Source organism: Nothobranchius furzeri, chromosome 7, assembly GCF_043380555.1.
Source record: "Nothobranchius furzeri strain GRZ-AD chromosome 7, NfurGRZ-RIMD1, whole genome shotgun sequence".
Classification (NCBI taxonomy): domain Eukaryota; kingdom Metazoa; phylum Chordata; class Actinopteri; order Cyprinodontiformes; family Nothobranchiidae; genus Nothobranchius; species Nothobranchius furzeri.
The window spans coordinates 71,191,530-71,211,665 of record NC_091747.1 but is presented as its reverse complement, the minus strand read 5'-3'; the positions used below and the strand labels follow the sequence as shown (position 1 = coordinate 71,211,665).

The window sequence follows — 20,136 nt, the reverse complement described above, 5'->3', positions numbered from 1 at the left end:
TTTTTTGTGCAGCGCTTTGTATGGTTGTAATGCCGTGTTGAAAGCGCTATATAAATAAAGTGGTATGGTATGGTATGGTATGGTATCTTGGACATAACTTGCTTTTTATTGTAATCAAAGCCACGCTCATGGCGTCTTTTTAACAAGCCGCTCCTAAAGGTGTCTGTCCTCCACAGTCCCCGTGCAGTCTCTGGTGATCTGACCTCTAGCTCTAAAAGAGAGAAGCTCCTGGAGCTCTTCATCGCTCCAGTTTGCTGTCTCAGCTGATTCTGTTTACAAACGCAATACTTACAGTCCGAATCTGTGTTCACAGAAGCAGGTGTCTTTGGGGCTGCCTTGCACCTTTCAGCGGAGGATTACAGCTGTGCTTTGTCATAAAGTAGTCCCAAGTCTAACGTGGCGCCACGGTCTGACCACTTATAAAATAACCTAAGGCTTCCTGATGCCGTCACGGCGTTGCGGCATGTTTTGTAAAAGCAGCTTAAAATGACGCCTGTGAATCCTTTATGTTACACATTATTTTCACTTGCGGTCAGTCTGATTATTTAGGTCACCAAGCAGAATTGGCATCACTACGGAGTGATTTTAAGGACATATTTACTCGCATTCATGGACGTAATTTTTTGGGGGGGGGGGGGGACATGCCCCCCCCCCCCCCCCCACACACACACACTTTTTCCAAAGTCAAGTTTTGACCCCTGCACTTTTTACCATCCAAAAACAATATTACGCTATATTAAACTGAACAATGGTTGAGCTCCAGGACCAAGCGGGAAACAACCGTTTGTGTTGAAGCCTGCTTCCCATTAGAACATACTGTAAAGATACCCCCCCCCCCCCCCCCCCACACACACACACACTTCTAAGGTGAAAATGGTGAAAATTACGTCCATGCTCGCATTGCTGGCTGGACCCATTCACTTACTGTGTTTTATGCTAAGCTAAAGCTAAAGGAGTACAGCCAGATCAAGAGAATCACTGGGCTGGACACAAATGGTTTCTTCACACTTATCTAACTCTGCGAAATATGTCAACAGACAAATTTCCAGTTTTGGGTGGAATATCCGTTTTAAAAGATTCAAGCTGTTACAGCAAATCTATAGAACAAGCTAGGTTTTGAACAAAACATCCCTCCGTCCCCTCAGGTATCCTCCCGAGACGCTTCTGCCGTAACCAGAGACCCACATTCCCGAGACCCACATTCCCTGAGGAAACATGAAAGTGCTAAACACCAGTTGCTGTTTTCTAGGTCCAAACGTTTTTTGCTGTCCGTGACTTCAAATGGTGCTTTTCTTTTTTGGGACTTTGGTAGTTTGCCCTAAAATTCAGGTGGTAGCAGCCGGCTGTTTCTCCTTCTCGCAGAGTAAATCTCACACCAGTGGTGTTCTGTTGCAAAATATGTAAGTGTGTAATGAGTGGAGGACCCAGGCAAGTGTGGAGGATCAGCGAGAACGACCATCGGATGGCTCAATGGTTGGTGTCAGTCTAAACCGTGTTATTAGCGGAGGTTTTTAGACAAATGCGAGAGAACCACTTTATTAACTTATTTAGTTTTTTTCTTAATCTCCACCATATTTTTATAGCTATACTATGTTAGAACATTGTTTAGAGGCATGGAAAAAGTACTCATAGCTAAATTATTTTCCTAAATTGCCATTGCAGCTTTAAACCTGAGGAGACGACCGATTTAAGACCAGAAGTGAATGGTTTGGTTTGGAACAGACACTACACATAAACAACAAAACTTACCAAACACTCGAGCAGCCTGGCAGGACGAGAAATGATGATGAAGAGCTTTTTGACGAGCTCCATGACAAAGGTGAGCTCGGTACTCTCTGAGCGCTCATATGCCTGATGAAGGAAAACATAAAAAAGGCTTGTTAGTAAATTGTGAAGCTGAAGAAGATCACTTCAGTCCTCTCATCTCTGTTGGTCAAACTCACATCATGCAGCATTTTCTCCAGGTTGTCCTGCAGCTCCCGGAAGTAGACACTGGTTATGAGGCCCTCTCGCGATTTGGTCAGGCAGTCTCGGGACAACTCAGCCACCTGGTGGTAGATGAAGCTGAGGACTCCATCAGCCAGAGGCAGAACGTTCTCTGGAGTGTAGTTCTGGATGAATTCAGCCAGACGCTCTTCCATCTGAGCCGTGGCCTTTAGTGGAGACAAAACGGGAAATAGCAGAAAAGTGCTAGGTGGCACCTAATGTCCCACATAAGGTTATAGCCATTTGTTTGTTTGCCGTGGTGTGAGATCCCTGTTTCCGATGAGGGTTGTTTAGTGATGACGCATTATGGTCACATTTTATTTAATAGTAGTCTTCTATAAACTGCGTTCAACCATCGGAGAACATTTTTCATCTCCTGGAAGTCTGAATGACCCCGGCTTTCCACCGGAGCCGTCAGCAGCACGTTACTGCAGCAGCACGTCTTGCTCGCGTAAGCTGCTGCTTGGCCCTTCCCACGAGACGCGAAGCAGCAGGGGAGCAGCTGTCACCGACCGAGCACGAAGTCACACGAGTGACTTCGTCAGTAAAAACAACAACAAGCAGGAGAAAATTACAACATGGTTTGTGTTTTATGTTCTGTCCGTTTTATAATCGCCAATACGGACCTGAAAAACAAAGGAGACCGCTAGCTAGGTGATAACTTCTCACGGGGACGCACAGTTAGTAACTTTTTGTAAAAGTAAAGCTACCGGAAGGCAGTACGTTCTTTATTCTGAAAATCTCGGGAGCTTCTCTCCATTTCCGCGTCCTATTTCCTGTCTTTCCTTCCCCAAAAATGTCGAACTTGACCCGTTTCAGAGGCGTCGCGCGTAGAAAATAGAACCGGCGCGTAAAGGCCGCGACATGCTGCTCCTGAGACGCGGCCGACTCGCGCTGCTGACAGCTCCGGTGGAAAAGGTTCTGTTGACCACAGCGGTTCCTATCAGCACCTATGACGTGCTGCTGCAGTAACGTGCTGCTGACGGCTCCTGTGGAAAGCCGGGGTGAGTCTGAAGGGTCTTCAGACATATGTGAAGCCTTTATCTTTTCAGTTTGCTAGCTGATAAAACCAAAATGGGGGACAGGAAGTGTTTTGCGCCGCAACAAAACACAAAGATACAGCACAGGATGGGTGGATGAAAGCGATTTTACTAAAGCTTTAAATGAGCTGGCACAGACGCGATACCACAAAAAAATACATCTTCTTTTAGATTACGACCCATATAGTTCTAAAAGTCTCACTTTTTATACACTGTGGAGGATTTACGCAGCGCTGAAGCGATCGGCAACAAACTACCTTGTGCTGCCTTCCTCATGTTACACTGCAAACAAAACAAAAGCCTTTTACAAGCCTGGAAGCTTACAGCTGTTTTATTTCAGGTTGGTTAACCTTTTATTGATCCGGAGAAGCTTTAAATGACCGTGGTGTTGGTTTTGCTATCGCTAATGTTAGCGGTGAGTATGCACTAGGATCTACTTGTAACTAACTTTTTATGCCTTTTAAATCCAAATGTTTGGTTGGTTTGCTTGATGTCGATAAGGTGTAAACTCCACGTTGCAACACTAAGCTAACTGCTTAAAAACATTAGCGCTCTAAAAGCTATTTGCCATGAGGACACGTGAAAACAGTATCGAGCTGCTAACCTGTCGTTTTTATGGCTGTTCTAAGCAACTGTTTAATAGACCCTTTTACTACCGACGTCATCAAAAGTTGCGCGCGCAGCCTGGCAACGAGAGTGAAGGCTTCCTCATTCACACTCGATACTAAAACAGCGTTTTAAACCCTTTGTTTTGAAGTTCTGAGCACATAAAAATGTCGGGTTGTTGCGTGTATGGATGCCAGAATCGCTTCTCTTCAAGCAGTGGACTGAAACTTTACAGAAATCCGAAGGGAGCACATCCGTTTCAACAAAATCGGAGGCGTCTGTGGCTGCAGGCCATCAAAAGGGTTGATGAAAACTGGACTGAACACACGATCCGAAATGCTCGAGTTTGTAGCGCCCATTTTATATCAGGTAAGGTAATTATGTACTAATATTACATATAAATTTATACGCTTTATTTCATGCTTCAAATTAACATTTCATTCTAATTCATCTGTATTTTCCCACTGCATATTAGTATAAACTGTATTTCTCTAAAATTAACACGATTGTACTCTGAGCACGCTAAAAAAAGAAACCTATGCTATACTCACCCTGCCATGCAGGTACGTAGTTCTCTGGTTTGTTTACTATGACCCAAGCCTCGTACATAGCAGTCTTGTGTCCTTGTCTTTGGCTAGGAAGGACTTCTGCCTTCAAGACGCAAAACTCAGAGTCTATGTCGTGATATTTTACTTTCTGTACGTGGCCACAGACAACATAGTGGTATGCATCTAACGATGTGTATGCCCGTAGCTTCTCACGTGTGTACTTACTGCGGCGCACTACACTTTGCAGACGTCACACAACGTTTACGCGTCCAGTGGAAAGATCCTGTCATAAAAGCACTTTGTGGTGCTCAACATCTAAAACTAGACATGTGGACAGGTGATTCTTTCTTCTACAGATGAACTTGGGTCATTCAACTCACCAAAGAATCTAAGACAGGCCTGTTGTTGTATCTCCCACCATGTGTCACGATGTATAACTTATTTTTGTTTTCTTCTAGATCAGACATCTACAGCCTCAGTGGTGTTTCTCCGTGATCACTACAGGATGAGATGTACTCAGTCTAATCTTATAAAGATGGATCCTAATGTTACTAATTTCCTAGCCAGCCTGCCTAAGAGCTCCCTGCAGTCAGACCCAAGTCTCAGATGCAAACATATACAACCAGAGCACCTGTTTAGAGCCTGTCTACTTCCCTAACTATAATGAACTGTTTTCATCAGAAGCAAGAGTAGATTGAGGGACTACACATCTGGAGAATTCCTCAAACCAACAGTCCTCACAAGACATCAATCCTGCTCTTTGTTCTTGTGGAGGTCTGGGATCAGATATCGAGTCGCTACGTGTGCACAAAAGCAATTTTACGTGATGTGTGTGTTGTCAGCACAGCTTGCAGGAGGAATTATGTTAGAACTTACAGGCTCACAGTAAAATGGACAATTTGTCTATGGTCAAAAAAAAGACTTGAGCTCAAATAAGAACACTATCTAGAACAGGGGTGTCAAATATGTGGCCCGCGGGCCAGATCCGGCCCGTGAGATGGTTGTGTAAACTTTATTTTCATACTGTAAACTTTATTTTCATACTTTACAATGTAGAGTGAAAATAAACGTATCTTTGTGAGCAAGTTTTCTCTGTAATGAGTATAAATAAAACAAAGCTGCGCTCAAGGCTCACACAAGAACGTGAATCACATCCTGAAGATGGCCGCCACTCAGGATGTGACTTCTGATGTTGATGTGCTGGTGAAAGCTAAAAGATGTAAAGTAAAATGAGTCAAATATACTTTAAGTGCTGCATGAAACTGATCTAGCCATGTGATCTGTAAGCTCTTTGAATCACTAAGGAATGTTTTTATTTATTTATTGATTTTTTAGTTTTTTCAAATTTTCAAGTACACTTCAGATGTTGTACTTGTACTATTTTGGATACACTGTCCTCAGGCTCCAGCTTTATTTTATATTGATTGTATTAAAACAAAGAAAACAATCTGAAGTTGTTTTTAATTTACCGGTCCGGCCCACTTGGGACTAGATTTCCCTCAATGTGGCCCCTGAGCTAAAATGAGTTTGACACCCCTGATCTAGAACTTAGATGAGCCGGTACCGAGATCTTAAACATAAAGATCAGACCAAAGCCAAATCTGTTATTTTTGTTGAAGATGTAATAAAACAAGCAATGCTGAGAAAAGTGAAGTCAATTACACAAAAACTCACAAGAGCTTGTTTTTAAAGAGATTTTAGGTTTATTTCTGTACAAGTTACAAACAGTGCTGGATATTGCTGAAAGAGGATCCCGGCGCTGCCTTATTTTGAAAGGATGCGTTCCAGTGATTGTCTGCCAGGATCCTTTAACTCGCACTGCTTCAGTGATTACAGAAGATAGTCAGTGGCTTTGTGGTAGTCACAAAATAGTGGTGAGATGTTTTGATGTCCATTCTGTACATGTTGAATTTTACTGCAAAATTCCACCAGATGTGTTCACTCTCCCCGCTCCACCCAACAAACCTGAAATCTGTTCTTTTTTACCTACTAAGCTGTTTCAGTCATGGCGTCGCTTGTTTACTTAAAAACCATAGTCAACTTTTCTGTGGTACATGCAGGTCTATATTTCATTTCATCAAAGAAGATTTAACTTTCAATAAAAATAAAACCATGTTTAATGAAATTTGTTTAATTTTCAACGTATAAGAAAGAGTGTGTGGCATGCTGGGAAGTCTTATCCATCCAATCAGTGATCAGCAGTGCTGATTAATAAACGCTAGCTAGTGCTTTGTCTAACCTAATCTTTAGTTTAATATCAAACAGGATAAAACCGGTCGTTTGTTGTTAGTTTCACTGTTAGGGCTGCACTTTTAGCACAGCTTTCTTGGATATCGGCTCCATTTGTTTCCCTCCGACGGTCCTACTGTGAGACGGCAACTTATATATACGAAGCAGGGAAACAGTAAAGATGCAAAAATTACTGGTGTTAAGAAAAACCTGCAAAAACTTTGAAAACGTAATTATTCATTATTTGTCAGAAACTCCATTCATGACCCCCCCCCCCCCCCCATGACCCAGCAGCAGTTTTGACCTCAGTGAACTTTGGTCTGACATTGCTATTTGTGTTTAAGTCAATTCAATTCAATAAATTATTTCACTCAAAGTTTAAATATACAAACTTCAAATCAGAATATGAGCATTCGAGTGAAATAGGGGGAGGAAGAAGAAAAAATCTTATATGACCTACCCCCTTTAACTAAGACAAGATAAATAACAAAAAGTACAAAATAGCCTTATACACAAAAAATTAACCGCTCTCTTACTTCCACAAATAATATCACTACTAAAACATTAATCCTCCATTCTCAACTCACCAAATCATACGATTTTAGCATTTTATCTTTATACATTTTTTTATTGATCAGTAGTTGTACATTTTTTTAATTCATCATCCAGGTTATTCCATAATTTCACACCATATATTGAAATACACATTTGCTTTAATGTAGTACGAACAAATACCCTTTTAAACTCTGGTTTCTTTCTACTCTTATCATTTTTTGGGATTAAAACAAAGAACATTTGTAGATTAGTTGGCAGCAAATTATTTCTAGCCTTAAACATAATTAGTAAAATTTTCAAGTTAACTAAGTCTTTGAATTTCATAATTTTAGATAGAACAAAATATTTGTTAGTATGTTCTGTTGGATTTGCTTTACGTAGAATTCACAAAACTTTCTTCTGTAACAGAAACAAAGGATTAGTGTTTGTTTTATACGTATTGCCCCAAACCTCAATACAATAAGTTAAGTAAGGTAAGATAAATGAGTAATATAATGTCTGAAGCATTGAAATTTCTAGAAAACCTTTGACTTTGTTTAAAATTCCAATACTTTTGGATATTTTTTGTTTTATATATTTAAATGGGATTTCCAAGTAAGTTTATGGTCCAAGAGAACCCCTAAGAATCTGACTTCATTTACTCTATCAATTAAAAAACCATCAATAGACAACGTAACTAAATCATTAGTTTTTCTGTTACCAAAAACCATGAATTTTGTTTTATTACAATTGAGAAATAATTTATTGTCATTAAACCACTTCTTAAGTTTAGACATTTCACAAAACATATTTTGAATAATAATTTCTAAATCATTTCCAGAACAAAATATATTCGTGTCATCAGCAAACAATATGAACTGTAATACTTTGGACACATCACAAATGTCATTTATATATAGAATAAAAAGCTTAGGGCCCAACACTGACCCCTGTGGGACACCGTGTATAATCTCTAGTGACTCTGAAATTTCATCATCTAGCTGTAAGTGATTGTTTATGACCGTTATAAACTTTGCTATTTGAATTGTTTGTTGAACAACCTCTGCACAAAAATATAAATGGATTATGTAAACCTTAGCCAAAGACAATCGTGCCGATTTCTGATCGACCACCCGGGGAATGTTCTGAGGAACCCAAACGGGTTAAATCCCATTTGATTTTATTGCTACGTGTGTGGTATCTCGGGCTTTGGAAATCGCCTGACAATTCTTAAATCCCGCCATCTAAACGGGGCTAAACTCAGTCTTGGAATAAAGTTAATAATCTGAGTATGGCTGTGTGTAAACAGTATGTTGATGTATAAAAGTTCAGCATCGTTCAAGTTATTCATGACTTGTGATTTACCAGCTGTAAAATATTTAGAAAAACTTGTAGAATTACTTTAATCTAAAACTCGCTAAAATAATTATTCATACTCTTTCAGCAGTTTTATAATGATGCAGCTGATAAACCCCATAGCTGTAGCCATGCATGACATAAGGCATTTTGTGCACGGCATACTGACTGGACTACTGAGGTGCTGATGAAGAAAGTGACGGTGTTCCTCGTAACGCATTAGTAACTTAAACTTAAACTAAGCTCGAAAAGGCAGCAGAAACATACTGACCAAAGAAAAATGTGATGTTTAATATCCAAACTTAATGATGCTTTTATGTGCTACCTAACTACATCTACTAATCTCATCCTTCTACTCATTATCCCTTGGACTTCCTGCAGCGCATGAGTCAGCTCATTTTCCGCATTAAAGTGTACAAACAAGTGTGCTACTGCTCCGGGCAAAGCTTTTTTACTTTGCTTACCAGCTTTGTATGTTAACCCCCCTGCGGGGCTTATCAGCTGCAGTCTTGATTTGATTCTACCAAACAACGAGTCGTGTTTTAACTGCGGAGAAGAGTTGGAGGTGTGTTTGAGTGAGCGTGTGTGGACGCGGAGTTTACACTAACGTGTTTGTGTGAGCCTGACCTTGGGGAAGCGCTCCTTGTAGACATGGTTCATCATCACGATTTCATTGTCATAGCAGGATGGGGAGCGCCCTGGGCTGAGGAGAGACAAACACAGATAACAGGAGTTTAATACACAAGTACTGAATGAAAACAGCACTGAGCTAAACTGATGGATGATGAATGCAGCTGGTGGTGTTTCACTGCCCTTTACGACCATCCATTTGTTCTGCTAATAAACTGATTACAAACTCACTTAAATGCAATAACTGTAGTTAGCTCCTCCATCAGATATGAAGATGCTTCAAGGTGCATGAAGTAAGAATGACATCCTGTGGTCAAAGTTGGGTACTGCAATCCACAAAAAAAAAAAAATAAAAATACTAGTCCACTTCATTTGGTACGTAGCAGCTACGCTAAGGGAGAAGAGATTCTTTCTGGTTGCAGTCTCCTTGGGGTTCCTGTGTTCTGGGGCAGCGCCTGGATCTCTGGGACTTGGAGCTCCCCCCGTCTCCTACGCATCTTTGGGGGCAGATCTGTGGTCCCTCACACTCTCTATTGGAGGCTCCTATAGATAAACCTTACATAAACAAGCGCGTGTACACACACAGGTGCTCACATGGTGCTCTTAAAAGTATGGGCTTGGGCACGTTCAACACATGTCTTAAGGCTGTCGTTGCCACTAAATGCACTATGATTTATTATCGTGTGATTGTTCAGTTAAACAATGTTGATTTTATATTTCCTCATCAGGTTGACGCAGTGATAGCTTTTCCTTTCTCTTTCACCTCTGTCTCCGTGTCTGGTCGGAATTACAAAGCATTCAAAAACAGTAACAATAAAATTTGAAGTATCAGGCGTGACATTTAAAGCAGACGCTTTGATGCTCCACCTGAGAGTAAATCTGTAAGGCTTGTCACCAGCATTCAGACATCAATTTTGCTTGCTTCACAGCCAGACAGGACACGGTTAAAAAAAAAAGGGGGGAGAAGAGATTCTGTGGTGACATCAAATAAGCGTCTGATTTGTAGTCGTGCTAATTACAAACTTTGATAAGATGATGAATCTCAAAGTATGTGACTGGCGTGGTCAAACCATACGTCATTAATTTTCATTTCATTTGAAGTACAAGACCCCGAAAGAACGAGATCGCGGACACGAGTGGCCAAAATTAGTTTTCTCTGCAGGGTGGCTGGGCTCTCCCTTAGAGATAGGGTGAGAAGCTCGGTCATCTGGGAGGGGCTTGGAGTAGACCCGCTGCTCCTCCACATCAAGGGAAGCCAGTTGAGGTGGCTTGGGCATCTGATTAGGATGCTTCCTGGATGCCTCGCTGGTGAGGTTTTCCACACACGTCCAACCGGGAGGATACCTAAAGGGGGACCCAGGACACGGTGGAGGAACTGTGTTTCTCACCTGGCCAGGGAACGCCTTGGGATTCCCCCGGAGGAGCAGGACAAAGTGGCTAGGGGGAGGGAAGTCTGGGCTTCTCGACTTAGGCTACTGCCTCCGCGACCCGACTCCGGATAAGCAGAAGAGAATAGATGGATGGATGAATTGAAGGACAACATATGTGTGATTCAGTGCCTAATGCAAAGCAGATTAGAAAACAGCTCTTTTAGCCCCATTACTTGCATTCATTTTATTCATTCTTCCAGAGACCCATGAGCCGACCAGAAAGGAAGGAGATTCAGGCTCCTTATTGATTCTATTTGAAGCAGCGATGTTCCACCGCTGATGTTTCCAATGTGTAGTAGGGGTGATTAGTAGATACATATTTCACTGTAATATCAAGTTGTTGGCAATTGAAAAGAGCAAGTCACCCCCTACCAGAGTCTTACCCCACTCTCACCTCCTGTTTGAAAAATGCAACAAATGCTGTTGCCTGGCAGACCGAGAGGGCGGAGCCGCTAACAAATACACACAAACACAGACTCACAATGACATTGTGACATCATAATGTACCAGCTAAAGTCATAGTGAACGTGTTGGCCAATAGCAATGGCGGATTTAAATTCAAATGCAGTGCAGAGTTTTTACCTAACGACGGCACATCACTGATAGTTTTAGGCAGAAAATTTTTATTTTAACTAAGATGCACTAATGTGCAAAATTGTTGATTACACGTGTCTACAGCGCAATTAGACACAAATTTATAAAGTTTATCAGCCAAAAAATGTTGATTTGGGGGTGACTTGCTCTTTAAGATTTTTCTAGGGCTTCTAATTTACAGTTAGCATCATTAGCTCAACGTTAGCCTCTAGCCTTCTTTAACTGTTTATGTTTATGTTTATTTATTTGGTAGACGCTTTTACCCAAAGCGACTTACAATTTATAACCTATAGGGCATGTTGTGACTCTAATATCTTTACCTGATATTAGAGTAATACCATAAAAAAATTCTGTGGCTTCTTAGGGGTATCTAAAATAACGTCTGGGCGCTGCTGCTTGCTGGCCAGTGTCATATTCAGTTCAGTTTATTCATATAGCGCCAAATCACGACAAGAGTCGTCTCAAGGTAAACATTCCAATCCAGTTCAGTTCATCAGCCAATCAGTAAAATGTGTGCCTATATAAGGAACCCAGCAGATTGCATCGAGTCACTGACTAGTGTCAGAGTCTTTACAGCAATCCTCACACTAAGCAAGCATGCAGCGACAGTGGCGAGGAAAACTCCCTTTTAACAGGAAGAAAGCTGCAGAAGTTCCTGGCTCTGTATAAGCAGCCATCCTCCACAACTCACTGGGGATCGAGAAGACAGAGCAGACACACACACACACACACACACACACACACACACACACACACACACACACACACACACACACACACACACACACACACACACACCTCCCTGTACTCTCCCACTCGTCCAGATCTGGGCTGACATCAGAATTTAGATATTGGCCAGAGGCAACATTTCTTTGAATGGCAAGTGTAAAGAAGTATTAAAACCTCAGATGAAAAAGGTTTTTGGATTTCACGGCTGGAATTTTAAGAAAATCGGATGTTTTTGACTGGCGCGGCAAAAGCAGAAACTAGCTTCTGATCTAAGTCCTGGGCAGCTGGCGACGTTTCACAAGGAGGTCTGCAGATTCAGCTCTGGAACACAATCCCCAACTCCAGTGTTTCTGCGTTAGCTTTATAGCAGAAAATGATGCGTCATCAATCAGATGTAGCTTCTGAAGCCTCTGCTAATCAGTTGATAACTTTTTTCTCTGGGATACGGCGACGATGGATATTGGATTACCGGAGAAGTTCAACCAAACTCCGACCTGCTAGCTGGACATCACTAGTGGAGGTGCAGACATGTTTTGGACCGTTTTACTTAAAAGACCCGCAACTCGATTGGGACACCGGGGACGATTCTGTTCATCTTCAGAACCAAAATCGGTGCAGTTTGTTTACTTTTGTGAAATTTCTGCGCTTGTAGCAGTCCCACCAGGAGCTCTAAGCTGACTACAGGTGTTTGCTCCATCATACTGTCCCAATATAATTCAGTAATCTACAGTTAAACAAATTAATGTGCTGCCAGTTTTACTGCTGCGTGTTTATTGATATAAATCCAGAAAGTTCGGCTCTTTGTTTCCAGTAATCCAGGATGGCACGGAGGTTCTACCGGTCCCAGGAGGATCTATTGTTGAAATATGGGGATCATCTTTTAAATCATCTGTGTGTGTGTGTGTGTGTGTGTGTGTGTGTGTGTGTGTGTGTGTGTGTGTGTCTGTGTGTGTGTGTGTTGTTGTTGCTTTCCCAAATGACTCGATGGATAGTGTAGAATATTATTTTAGATCAGACCTGCGTTATTTAAAAATGCGTGCAGGACACAAACATATGGCTCAGACCTTTTGCTGCAGCTGTAAACTTAATTTTCTGTGATAATTAAGAGCACAAAAGTAAACAAAATACAGTTATTGACAATACTAACAATAGCTGTTTTACGTGTTGGAGTCACATATGCGAAACACAGTTCTTCACTGTCAGGAGGAGAGAATTTTGATTTTTTGCAAAGATTTATGACAAAAGTCCTTATCAAAATGGAAAACTGAACCCAGTTCTTATTTATATAGATGGTAAAGTGTAGTTATACTGCGTTTCTACATTTTTAATGCTGAGCCTGGCAAATACCTTTAACCATAGCCCCTATAAAATAAAAATGTTTTAAGACTAATCGAAAAAATAGACAAGGTGTCTGCCTCATGGACTAAAGCTGGGAGCTGGTTCAACAATAGAGGAGCCTGATAGTTAAAAGATCTGCCTCCCATCCTATTTTTAGATATTCTAGGAACCACCCGTAAACCTGCAGTCTGAGACTGAAGTGCTCTGTTAGGAACGTATGGAACAATCAGGGGCCTCATTTATCAAGCTTGCTTACGCACAAAACATGGTCTGAAAACTGCGTAAGCAACTTTCCACGCAAACTTTGGGATTTATGAAAGAAAACTTAGAGGAAAAATGTGTGCAACTTTAAGTTGACTAAGGACCTGGCTTACGCACATGTTGGACATGGAGAGCACCTGCAGTGCTGCTGCTGAGAAGGATAAAATTATGAAATCCTGCAGCATTACTACTTGTACTGCTTCGTTTTCACACAGAACAAGAACCCCCACATGCACACACACACATGCATGTGCGCACGCACACACACACATGCGCGCACACACTCACACACACACACACAGCCTGAGGCACAGAATACGCAATGCTGAAAATCAGCAGGGGGACAGATTGAGACAGAATGTCATGCGTCTGTGTCAGTGTAAGTGTCCTGTCACTGTGACCTGATTGATCATGTGCCCTGGCTACTTGTACAGGGTCGATCTCCATTTGACTGACTGGTTAGCGAGCGTGACTTTCACCCGGGAGTCTGGGGATCGAATCCTGATTGGACCATACTTTTTTATCCGCCACAGATCTCTCCGAAGAATTGACAGCATTGACGGCTTCAGCAACGCTGTGCCACTCTGTGGATTTTCTCTTTATTTTGTTTTGCAAAAGTACTTCCTTTCATTTCTCCACCTCACCCACAAGTACCTCAATTTCTGCTTCTATGAAATTGCGCTTCCTTGATCTGCCTTGATCTACGGTCGCCATCGTTATTGGCGGAGCGCTGCAACAGCCGGCTTATGTATATGCATGAGACCCACAAGGCACTTTGCATTGACTATTTATGGCAGTAAGTGGGCGTGGTGAGGGCGGGATGTGACTAAAAAGCAGCTGAGAACCTTTCTAGATGTTTCCGATTTATGAAGCGGAGATTGCGTGCAGCTGTGCGTACTCCATGTTTGATAGATCACAAACCTGCTTGGCGTGAGCACAATTTTTTTGCTGGGCTTAAGTACGGTTTTAGTGAGGATTCTACGCAACGTTTGATAAATGAGACCCCCAACAATCAGATTACTGATGTATGATGGAGCTTGATTATTAGGAGCTTTAAATCTATTCTAAATTTAACAGGCAGCCAATGTAGGGAAGCTAAGACAGGAGAGATATGATCTCTCTTTTTAATTCTCATCAGAACTCTAGCTGCAGCAATGACAAAATGCTGAGCAGCAGTGTTTGCTGGCAAAGACTTGGAAACCCTGCAGGCTCACATATGATTGGGTGCGGAACCAGGAAGTATAGAGGTGAGACAGATTGTAAAGACAGACTACGGGTGTTTCTCAATGTCGAGGAACCTGGCCTTGTGAGGCGATGTCTTGCGAGGCCGGGCGCCTTGCTTACGAGGACACTACTTCCTTGGTCAAAGAAAACGGTTAAATGGAACAGACTTGCGTTACGTGACCACGGCTTCCACGGCGGTCACGTAACATCACGTGACACGGGAGATAACTTATATTTTATACGTACTAGTTTCAATATAGAATGAATATATATCAATATATATAAATAGATAACTTCTTTGGATCTTAAAAACATTCAGAATTAGTTGACTTACTTTTAAACTTGAAATTTGCCCCCGAAGTAGCTGCCGGCTTCTTATCTGCCATCCTTTTGAAAATACCGCGGTGTATTCTGGGTAATTTTTGACCAAGGCTAGGCTACAAGACACCTCCCGTGTATCCTCGCTCAGCTAGCTAAACGGCTAACAAATGGAGAACATATGCCTCGGTAGAACATGAACATTGGAACACGTCTTGGCAGCTCCTAATGACGTATCTCCTAGGCAACCGGGGCGGGGCCAAGACATCAAGGCGAGGTTCCTTGCCATTGAGAAACCCTACCTCTCTCTGACGACCCCCCAGCCAGAATCAGAGACCTTAGACTGTTTTGTGATTATTTCCACATAAAATTCTTAATTTTTGCACCTTTAAAAACATTTGTACAAAAAATAATTTGGTGCAAAACAAAGCCCACTTTTTCTCTTTTAGAGCTGTTAATTGTGCTTACAAACAAAACACAGTTACAAAATCATGCGTGGGCAAACACATGACAACTTAGCGTCACATAAGTCAGTTAGGATGTTAACAGTGATGATAGGACACATCAAGCTGCTTAATAAAGGCAGTCAGTGCTGAAGCCACACAACTGAACGCCTTGAATGGCAGCTCTCGTGGTCTGCCTGTATCCGTTTTGTGTGTGTAACCTTGGTCAGGCTGTACTGTGGAGTCAAATTTCTGTGCTTCGGGACACTGGAGCACTGACAATAAAGCTGATTCTTATTCTGATTTCACCAAGTCCATCTACTGCTGATGAGCCTGGTGAACCCTTTGTAACTCTTCTGTTCAAGTGGAATTCAATGCTTAAAAATCTGAATAATTAATGAGCATCCATGTGACTTCAGAGCTAGCTCCAAAGAAAGGCTTCAAATAGATGATCGGCCAATTCGAGTCTCTGAACTTTAGTTTTGTCTTTGTGTTCGTGCTTGGATGTTAATCATGAATTAGTTGGAAAAAAGGGCAATCTGTGGTTACTAACAGACCATCAAGCAGTTTCTGCATCTTTTTTTTAATCAGTAAATACATTTATATTTCTGTACTTTATTTTGCTGGCTGAATTGGGAGAAATGCTGTGCCATTTAACTGCTTGGTCAAACATGTTAGAGGGGCTGCATGAGAAACTTGAGCGGGTGCCCAGCTTCTCCTGTCTCCTGCCTGAGAATAGCAGGCAGCTGCCTGTTCCCGTCTCCCGGGCCGGCTCCGAAGCGGGGCTGTAGTCATGCTGGATCTCTGAGGGAGACCACAGAAACACAGAAGCTCTTTTTGTTGATGCTGCTTCACTTTTGAGAATCTCAACCAGGTTTTTCTTGCTAAAAACACCTGGAAAAACTCTGTTAGCTTCAGGTTAGCATGTAGCTAATGTTCCGCTGCTCTCCAACTCCCGGAGAAGGGACCATCAACAAAGGCGGACACGCAGATCTTTCACTGCGGTGGGCCAATGAAGCCCGACATTCTCAGTCAGCTTACCTAGTTATGATTTTGTTACTAAGCAGGCCAGAGGTGCCTTTACTTTGGAGTCGTTCTACCGCGTTTTTCCTGCTGAAAACGGTGGAAAACTCCATTAGCTTTGAGTTAGCATGTAGCTAGTGTCCTGCATATCTCTGACGGGGAGCAAGAGATGATTTAAATGGCCACGGCGCCCGATTACGCAGTGGTCAGTGGTCTGAGGCTCCGCTTGTAATTTAACAACACCAGGCCCTATTAGATCTCCACAGGCGACCAGCATGAATACAGCCTCGCACGGGAGCCAGTCTGCCCTTTGTGTGACTTTCAGCACGAGGCCCATTGCTCTCACCTGAGGCTTCGTGAGCGAGGGCGGACATGCGGCGAATGTCGCCCTCCATCATCGTCTGTGATGCTCTCTGTGCTGCCGAAGTGCTTGGACAGGAAATGCAGCTCATCCATGGTTGGCTGAAAGGGCAGCTGGTGAAGTCGCTCCTGAGACGAGCTGGATGACTGGAGAGAGATGAGACACCGAAAAATCAGAGATGAGGTTAACAAGTGACCCACTTCCTCTCCATTTATTGATTTCTGAATGAAGTCTCTGTGAATTAAACAACAACATCGTCACTGAGTAATAACCAGGAGGACATCAGAGAAGAGACGAGCGGAAGGTGTGCTGTCATGTGAGCGGGTTGGAAAAACCCAAAACACAGAAGCCTTTAAGTTTAAGACAAGAAAACTAGAGAGGTGGAAAAAATACCCCAAAGGAATTATTATAAGAGAACAAAGCAAAATACAGTGAACTGAAAACTAGAACAGAAACACTGCAGGGCATTTAAGAAGTAACTTCAAGTAAAAGTAGACCGCTGCTTTAAGTGTTTGATGCCACGAGGGGGTTGAAGGCAACTATGTTAAGTCCTGTACAAAAGAAAGTTCTTTTTAGCACATGACTAGAAAAAAGGCCTGAATCAACAGGCGTAATGATCACATCTCCCTCGGGGACATCACGGTTGGCTTTGGCTGCACAATCATTCCTGCTGTAAAAGTCCATTAGACTTGATTCAGGTCTGAGCCACTCATAAGCTGCAGAGTGAGCTGAAATGATGCTGTGAATGAAGTCAAGTCAGCGTGCAATAGAATAAATCACGAAGCTCCTTGGACATAAAGACTCATTTGAGTGAAAATTCATCTGATTGGGTCAACGCCTTTTCGAATCTATCTTCTTTTCACAGTTTTAGGGAGATCGTCTCATGTGCGTATTTATGTGTGAAACATTCTTTCTGCGTTCTACAACCGAGTCGTAGATGATCTTCTCAAGTCAGATCCCACAGCTTGATGGTTTTATATTCATTCCACCACAAAATGATCATTCTAAAGAATTAACCCTCCCACTGTCCTAATGGGTGTGACCCCGCAAGGAAAGTTGATGGTTTATCCCTTGAGGTCCACGTGGCAGGGGTGAGGTGGTGCTCACTCCATCAACCCTGCTCAATGGCCAACTTTCCTCGCGGGGTCACACCCATTAGGACAGTGGGAGGGTTAAATAACTAAAATGTAATGTGAAAGACTAGGGATGAACGAGTACACCACTATCTGTATCTGTATCTGTTCAACCAACTAAATTATCTGTATCCGTAGTCGGAATGGGCGTGGCATAACCCGGAAGTGGGTGTGGTTTAACTGGAAGTGGGTGTGGTTTACATCAATATATAATTTTAAGTCTGAAATTGATATGGAATCATCAGAAGTTGATATGTGTATTGTTTATTTGAAAACTATTTACAGAGCAGCCTCAGAGTTGAGATTAAATGTTTTTGATCACAATAGTAAAGGAACTATTACAGAACAAGTGTTTCAATAAATTCAGAACATTCATATTTAAGTGCATAGATTAATAGATCTGAACTCATGCAGTAGGAACTGGGAAATATGAAATGCTAGAACCAGACACAACTTTATGTATATTTTTTTATTTTAATTTGATTAAACTGATTTTTTTCTTAATGTTCTTGGCATTTTGCCCCACACAAAGTTAAACAAAACAATGTTGATTAAGGTGTGTGTGTCTGAGAGAGATAGAGAGGGTGAGAGGGAGAGAGAGGGAGTAAAAAAAAACAAAAAAAAAAAAAACGACCGGAGCGGAGGTAGTGAGCGACTGATGCAGCACGTCAGCTCTGTCTTGTCAAATGCACCATGTCAGTTACGAAAAAAGTAACATTAAATACTGAACCGAAAAAGAGGCGAGCTGAAGAAAACCCGGGGAAAACTGAAGAAACGTCAGCAACAGTGAAGCAATCACAGCGAGATCCGTTACTGTCTCTGTGTGTGCGTGGATGAGCCGGATGGACTGCGCTCCCGGCCGGCTAGAGAGTTTTGTGTGTAGGGAGGGGCGGGCGCTCTATGTGACTGGCCAATCACAGCGCGTGAAGACAGTCAGTTACCCAATGAGGATTTTCCTTCAGCACGATTACAGATATTTACGAGGTTTACTCATTTCATGCTCGTATTCGTCAAAAATGCTTTAACCATACCGGATACTCGTCTGAAACGAGTATCCGGCTCATCCCTATGAAAAACCCTAATCATCATGGTATGGCTCTATTTTCCACTTCACCTTCCTTACCTGCTGGTGATCACACAGACCGGTGGCCCCTGTGTATGGCAGCCTCAGTTCTGTCAGTGAGCCCAGGCCAGCTGTGGCTAGAGTGCAGCTCATCACCACCAGTGTGTGGATTGATGAATGTACGACTTGAGTGTTGAAGTCCTTAAACTTGATCCAGTGCCACACAAATACAGGCCATTCCCACTTTGTGCTTCTCACGGTTCATTAAATGTGACAGCCATCTTGGACATGGATGACATCCAAAGTGAATCAGTTGTAGGTGTTTATCCGATGAAGACATTTACTAAAATCTATGAAGTGTCCAGGGGCGCCCCACTGGCCAAACCAGAGACCGGTGTTCTTTAATGGATTGTTTTAATGTTCACACAAGTTATAAATTCATATGATTTAATCTGACATAAAAGTAAAACCCAATACAAATTTACAATTAAAGAGTAAATAAATAATCAAATTTAAAACAGGGATTTATGTTTCTCTTGCTCACCATTTTTAAAACTAAAGTTTAAATCTAGTTTTTGTGGATTTTTTGTGAAGTCAGCAATTAAAGTGTTCTGAAACTCTCAAACTCTGGTAGCCGGTGATGGTTGTACCCAATGTGCAGCAGTACCGGGACCAGAGTGAATAGGGTGTGTATGGGGAGCATGCGTGGGTGTCCGGCGTGCATTTTGGTAAGTCTTTGGTTGTATGTGTCTGTGTGAGCATGAGGGAGGGAGTGTGTGACTGTGTTTGTGTATGACTGTATGTGTCAGGTGGGGCCTTTGTCTCCTCCCCTCTCCTGGGACCTCCTTTGATGATATAGATCTTCGTCTCCCCTCCCCCTGCCACACCTGGTGTGGGGTGTGGTGCCTTGGTCTGCCTGAGTGTTCGTGGCTCCCGGGTCAGGGGGTTTAAGATCTTTGGCGCCTGCCTGGTCAGTCCCGGTGGCTGTCTGGTGGGGTCTGGGTCCCTGGGCTCTGCTGGGTCCCCGGCGGGGGTGGTCGCCCCTGGGTCCCGGGTCGCTGGGTCCCGGGCTCGGCCGGCTAGGGGGTGGGGGGCGGCGGGCGGGCCTGTGGGCTTGCCGCTGATATCTCCCGGGGCTCTGCCGGCTGCTGGTTGTGGCCCCCCGGGGCGATCCTCTGTGCCTCTCAAGGGGGGCGGGGGGCCTGTCTGGTTGCAGTCCCCTTGGGGTTCCTGTGTTCTGGGGCAGCGCCTGGATCTCTGGGACTTGGAGCTCCCCCCGTCTCCTACACA

The 20,136-nt window shown here is 42.8% G+C and overlaps 1 protein-coding gene across 4 annotated transcripts in view; it reads right to left on the bottom strand.

The window, feature by feature from the left end:
* The window catches only part of mast1a (microtubule associated serine/threonine kinase 1a), a 139,673-nt gene that overhangs the window by 40,451 nt on the left and 79,086 nt on the right, over positions 1-20,136 (bottom strand). For 3 of the 4 annotated variants that reach the window (XM_015954410.3, XM_015954411.3, XM_015954412.3), the window contains 4 exons: positions 16,636-16,796; positions 8,927-9,002; positions 1,944-2,153; positions 1,750-1,851 (listed from right to left, as the gene is read on the bottom strand). In XM_015954410.3, coding sequence (XP_015809896.3) covers positions 1,750-1,851; positions 1,944-2,153; positions 8,927-9,002; positions 16,636-16,796 — 549 coding nt within the window. Of the gene's footprint in view, positions 1-1,749; positions 1,852-1,943; positions 2,154-8,926; positions 9,003-9,160; positions 11,033-16,635; positions 16,797-20,136 lie in introns of those variants that run through there. The other variant, XM_070553681.1, reaches the window with a different exon arrangement.